Source organism: Mytilus edulis, chromosome 8 (genome assembly GCF_963676685.1).
Source record: "Mytilus edulis chromosome 8, xbMytEdul2.2, whole genome shotgun sequence".
In the NCBI taxonomy this organism is placed as follows: domain Eukaryota; kingdom Metazoa; phylum Mollusca; class Bivalvia; order Mytilida; family Mytilidae; genus Mytilus; species Mytilus edulis.
Genome location: NC_092351.1, coordinates 27,924,232 through 27,930,561, shown reverse-complemented (window position 1 = coordinate 27,930,561; position 6,330 = coordinate 27,924,232). Strand labels below are relative to the sequence as shown.

The 6,330-nt window shown below is 33.5% G+C and overlaps 1 protein-coding gene across 1 annotated transcript; it reads left to right on the top strand.

The window, feature by feature from the left end:
• Positions 1–1,766: 1,766 nt before the first annotated feature.
• Positions 1,767–5,988, top strand: LOC139485257 (BTB/POZ domain-containing protein 2-like). Its single transcript, XM_071269562.1, has 3 exons — positions 1,767–1,826; positions 3,905–4,167; positions 4,663–5,988. Exons 1-3 carry the CDS (start codon positions 1,773–1,775, stop codon positions 5,843–5,845), a joined length of 1,500 nt encoding a protein of 499 aa, XP_071125663.1. The 5' UTR covers positions 1,767–1,772; the 3' UTR covers positions 5,846–5,988.
• Positions 5,989–6,330: the final 342 nt, after the last annotated feature.

The window sequence follows — 6,330 nt, the reverse complement described above, 5'->3', positions numbered from 1 at the left end:
TATCTATTCTAACCAAATTAAAATCGTAAAAATTTGCATTTGTGTTTAATCCATCAAGTAATGAAAACAAACTTCACTTATTGTGTTTTTTTTTTTTTATTAAAAAATCGCTCGTAAAGTTACTGGGTAATAATTTTTGGAAAAATATCGATTTTAGTTGAAATGATAGGACATTTTTTTTAGTTGGAACTCATTTTTTTCCTATGCCCGGAAATACAGCAATTGGAAGTCATAGGTCAAACGTTGACGTCATTCGAATTATGACGTCACGCCAGGTATGCGATACGGGTTTTGCTATGCGATACGGGTTTAGCTATCCGATACGGGTTTAGCTATGCGATACGGGGTATGCGATACAGGGTAGGTGATACAGACTGGAAAAGGAACCTTTATTAGATATACAAAATTGCTGTATTTTGTACTAAATATATGATAAATCAATTTACACACCGCAATTTTATCATTATTGTCTTCGTCTTATATGAGGGTTAATATTAATTTTATTTAGCCCATTTTTCTCTTTTCTTTATTCATTGTGTCCGTTATTTCATTTCCTTTTTTGTCCTATTTTTTTCTAGCGATTATTCTGCACAATTAGCCCAGTATTCTCTATCACTCAACCCTATTCAGACACTACCGATATTATATACAATGGCTATACAATATTTTAAAATAATTAAAAGATGATCTTTCGTGAACTTATTGATCAATTTTAACTATTATAGGATTGTGTTTTTAAAACGAATGGTTGTAATTGATGCGTTTTTATTGTTGATGACACTTGAATCCTTAACAATGTAAATAGTTTCTTTTATATATTATAAAATAAAGGGCGGTATATGTTTTTATTATACCTCCGTTATCATTTTCCATATAAAACAAGTACACAATATTTTGACAATTTTTCAATTTACAAACGTTGAACTTTTTGGACCGGTCAATAGTATCCAACTATTGGACATCGAAAAAACTATTGGACCACAAGCTTCATTATATTTCGCGAAAGGAGTAGGTCCGGTAAGGACCGATTTTAGCCTCAACGGGTAGGTTTTCACTATACATTTCTTTTTTCTTTAAATGTTTTTAGAGTGATTGGTGCTCTTTTGGGAATATTTGTTATATATAAAATTACATCTTTGATGCATCTTTAATGTCGTTTTACTGATAAATATTGATATTAAATAAAGACAAACATGCAACTGACATAAGGCTTTATATTCGAGGACAACGAGAATTTACAACAACTTGATGGGGCCATAAAATGATTTCCTACGTGTCTTTTCACTCCTCTAAACTACGATAATCATGCTTTTAATGTTATCAAATATTATTTTGTTTATAATTTTCAACTAAATTTTAATATCGAAACGACTGCAAACAACCGGTTGGATATTAAATATCGAATATCGAATAACAAACCGGCTGCTAACTTGACATACACATATTCTAGACGATCAGGTACATATTGAATTTGCTGGATGGTCCTTTTTAGACTTCAATATATACGTATATGTGCTGATTCTTAAAAACAATGTGCGTACTTACTATTTTGAATTACATGCATTTTATGTCAAATGTGTATAACAAGTATCGATGTTGGTGTGAATTCTACAGATTTCATCGATAAGAGTATGCAATCTATACACCAATGGGCTAATTCAAGTTTAAGGATTCACACTCTAGGCGTGGATGATATTTTGAATGAAATTTAAAATAAAAGGCTAAATACAAGCATTGCATTTCTTGATTATTATTTTGTAGAATTCACTGTTATGTCATACAGAAACGTAAACCAACGTCCGACACCACAGCTATGGCAGGCTCAAGTTTGTATTTATATGTGTAGTATATAGGGGAGCAGTTATATATTGCATGACCAATTAACAATAACTATTCAAAATTATCATAGAAATAACAAAGTAAATTATGAAAACCCTACTATTCTTTTCAGCGTTGGGCGAAAAGAGTAGAAAAAAAACCGCAAAGATGCTTTTTCTTACTACATAATTTTTATTTTGATGACACTTTTACTTTAGTTGATGGCACATATAGCTGTACCGTTGTAATCACAACAAAGGTACGAATGACACAAACGAAGCACGATGTATTAACAAGCAAAGCCAAAGAGTCATAAAAGAGGGACGAAAGATACCAGAGGGACAGTCAAACTCATAGATTGAAATTAAATTGACAACGCAATGGCTAAAAATAAAAAGACAAACAGAGAGAAATAATACTTCAGAAGACAAAACATAGAAAAACTTAAGACTAAGCAACACGAACCCCACCAAAAACTTTGACTATATAATTATATTATTAATATAGTCTTTACCAACCGATTCATTTTTTCTATGTTGTGTCGTGTGTACTATTGTTTTTCTGTTTGTCTTTTTTATTTTTAGCCATGGCGTTGTCAGTTTGTTTTAGATTTATGAGTTTGACTGTCCCTTTGGTATCTTTCGTCCCTCTTTCATGTTGTTAAAAATCCATGGAAACTATCAAAAATAATAACACCACAATAAGCTGCACCAAAAAATAACTCTTTAGTTTAAACGTATTTATTTATAGTGGATTTGAAAACAAGTTACTAGTATTACAACTTATATTAAACCCTTTTCACTGTGCTGGTGCGAATGCTGTCTTGTAGTGGCATTAGCCTGATCTTTTTCGAAATCCACATTGCTCTCTCTTAACACGAGTCAGACATTTATCGCCTCCTTCCGATGGACTATAATCGTTTCTGAAGACCATACTCGCACGAGGTGCTATAATCATAACTGTTGGTATGCTTTAACAATTTTTTATGATATTACATTATAAAAAAGAAGATGTGGTATGATTGCCAATGAGACAACTCTCCACAAGAGACCAACATGACACAGAAATTAACAACTATAGGTCACCGTACGGCCTTCAACAATGAGCAAAGCCCATACCGCATAGTCAGCTATAAAAGACCCCGAAATGACAATGTAAAACAAATCAAACGAGAAAAATGTACAACTCGTCTTTCTGTGGACCATGTGCTTTAAATATCGACTCAGCGTGTCAGTGTAGATCAAAACTATTTATATTTGTATTGCTTCGGTATGTTATAGTCTGTACTCTAAATGTAGTACCTTTACTGGATTTACTCTTGCCTCTTTGATAATGGTACTTATACATCTCTTTATTCTGTTCACTGCCTATCCAAAACATAAGATACTCTTACTTGACATGAGTCTGGTTCAACAAAGAGTGATGGAGAGCTGGAGGGTAGTGGTTTGCGCATCGGACTCAAACACAAAGGTTTCTGGTTCGATACCCATTCCGGGGGAAAATTTCAGGGACTGAATGTTCGACTCTCCCTTGGCACATCTTGCGAGTATGGTCTTCAGAAGCGATGATTGTCCGTTGGAAGGGGTGATAAATGTCTGGCTCGTGTTAAGAGATAGCAATGTCTCTTGAACGTAAAAGACAGCCATCTAGATCTCGAAAAAGATCAGGCTAATACCACTACAAGACAGCACTCGCACCAGCAAAGTGGAAAGGGTTTAATATAACTTGTAATAACTTTGTCCAATCCACTATAAATAAGTATGCTTAAACAAAAGAGTTATCTGCTAATTGATGAATTTAAATACTCAAAACACATATTTCTTTTAAATAATTCGTTCTAGGTTCATTAGACAACTATAGACGGGAAAGTAGCAAAGAAGATAGACCAACTAATTATAATAAAAGGCTGATAATTATTCTTGTCAAGGTTATTTTGTAAATTGGGTATATCAATGAGCAAACGACAATTAAATCGTATGATAAAAACAATAAACGTACATCTACCGATACAATAAAAAAATGTGTGTGCTAGACACTTAACTTACATTCTCATAACTTCGATTCGTTACTTTTATTTTCTCTGTAGGACGTTTGTAAAGAACACAATAACGAAGAAGGAAGTATAGACACTATAACTGGTAAATTGTCCCAAATATGTCTGACTGAGGATATGGCAGATGTGTTCTTCTCATTTAAAGGTGAAAATGTTGCACGCATACCAGCTCATAAAATGATCCTAGCTTTAAGAATTCCTGTTTTCAAGGCCATGTTCTACGGTAGCTTCCCACAAAGTATAGGCGATATTAAGATCGAAGATATTGAACTGGAAATATTTCAAAGATTGGTGAAGTACGTACTGTCATTGTAAACATAAATATACAAACATAAAGGGTTTCGAAAGTATAAGGAGTTCAAATTTAAAAACGGCCGACAATAGTTTACAAAATTTTACACAAAATAACCAAAATTGAAAACAAGAGCCCACAAAAACCGGGGTTGATCAAATGTGCTTTTGAATAGTTATTGGTTACTCAAATCTTTGTACTTTTTTTTTTTACATTACACCGTTTAAAATGATCAAACCTCATGAAGACTCGGTGAAAATTGCTCTCTACATCCTTTCCAAGTTGGGTATCTCCTCAGCAGGTTTCTGAAAGGAAACTGCCATAGTTCATCTACTTAGTTGAATTTGGATTTATAATACCAGGTATAGCCAAAGAAAGCCACTTATACTAAATTATAAAAAAAAGCTTTCTTGTTCATATCTTATCTTTAAATTCTTTTATTCATTCACACATGGTTATCGATTCAGTATCGTTAAGTTGTCTTTTTTAACTGTTTCAGATATATATATACCGATCATCTTCAGCTAAGCAAACAATCCGTTATACCGTTATTGTATGCCGCTCAAAAGTATCAGATCGCAGGGTTAATCTCAAAATGTGAGAAATATCTACAAGATAATCTAGATGTAAACAACGCATGTACACTTTTCAGTAATGCAAAATTTTTCACAATGGATAAACTTCAAACTAATGCACTCAAATTCATAGCCGACAATGCGATCGAGGTGTTGAAAAGTGAGGATTTTCTTTTGCTCCCTTCAGAAAATCTAGTTGATATTCTTGAGCTTGATTCTCTTCGTGCACAAGAAGTAGATGTAATCCGTGCTGTTCTTAGGTGGGTTGATCATCAACTGACCAAGTCTAAAATCAAAGTTGATGGAAAATCAAGAAGAGCCGTTCTTCTTAAAGATAGTATTTTATTTACTTTGGCAATTCCTCTACTCTCTATTGAAGAGTTTACGTCAATTGTCATACCTTGTGGTATTTTAACAGACGAAGAACAACTTCTGATTTTTAAAGATTTAACAGTGCCAAATAGTCCATCATCATGCGGAAAATTCAGGATACATCCGAGAGAAGGGACTAAGGTTCTTATGGTTACAGTTAATGATATTTTGAATCCAGCCTTTCCTAACATGCATACTGCCTCTTTTCATTCTCAATTTATGAATCAGTGGGGTGATTTACAAGCTGAAATTTTTTCTGTCAAAGCAAACAAAATAATCAAGATAAAATCATTTACTATCAACCCAAAATTCCAAAACCCAAACCAGAACAGTTTCGTTTTTAATGTTAATATCAAAACACAGTCTGGTTCATTTACCGTTAACCAACCTATGTTTGCACGTGCAAGCAGATTAGTTGACAGGAGTGGTTATGCAACCGAGGAAGGCACTGTCGCAATGGATGTAATATTTGATGGCAGGGCTTGCAAACTTCCAATTGACAAGATTATTCCACAAAACGAGATGTTAGTACTGACAATCAACCCGAATGTTACAAATTTTAATCTTGGAATGTGGGGACAAAACCAACAAATGATCAAGACGTTCCCACCTACATACCAAAATATGATAAATGGTATGATGTATCAACACAAATTATCTGACCAAACAACTCTGTACTTGTCACTAACAGGTGGAAAGTTAGTGGAAAGTTTTGAAGTGTTAGAAATTTGCTGATTTATCTGAACAGTCGTACTGTTTTCTCGACGAAACTTTTAAATATCCAAAGCATTTCTTTGATACCAAAATTGGCAATTTTCTTGAAATCATTAACATTAAAAATTGTAAGATTAACTAAATAAACTATGATTTTCAAATTATCTCTGTAAATTAGAATGCACGCCATGCCTATACCTAATCAGAGAGATTTAATGGAAATATCATATTGTCAAGGTAGTTTTACAGAATAATGAAAAGAATAATTTGTTGCAGTGCAAAATCTCTTCATAATTTCTTTATTAAGAAAAAAACTGCAAAAAGATCATTGAACCTAAGCCCTCAATTTTTTACACATTGTTAGTATATTGAGCAACATGAGCAACACGACGGGTGCAACATGTTAATCAGGAAAATGCTTACACTTCCTGAGCACCTGAGATCACTCCCGATTTTTGGTGGGGTTCGTGTTGCGCGATCTTCAGTTTTCTATGCTGTGTATTGTG

Excerpts from the sequence above, each read along its gene's own strand:
- LOC139485257 (XM_071269562.1), top strand. The coding sequence starts at position 1,773 with ATGTCATACAGAAACGTAAACCAACGTCCGACACCACAGCTATGGCAG. Across the intron at positions 1,827-3,904 it reads CACAGCTATGGCAGGCTCAA|GACGTTTGTAAAGAACACAA; the intron begins GTTTGTATTTAT and ends TTTTCTCTGTAG. Across the intron at positions 4,168-4,662 it reads ATATTTCAAAGATTGGTGAA|ATATATATATACCGATCATC; the intron begins GTACGTACTGTC and ends TAACTGTTTCAG.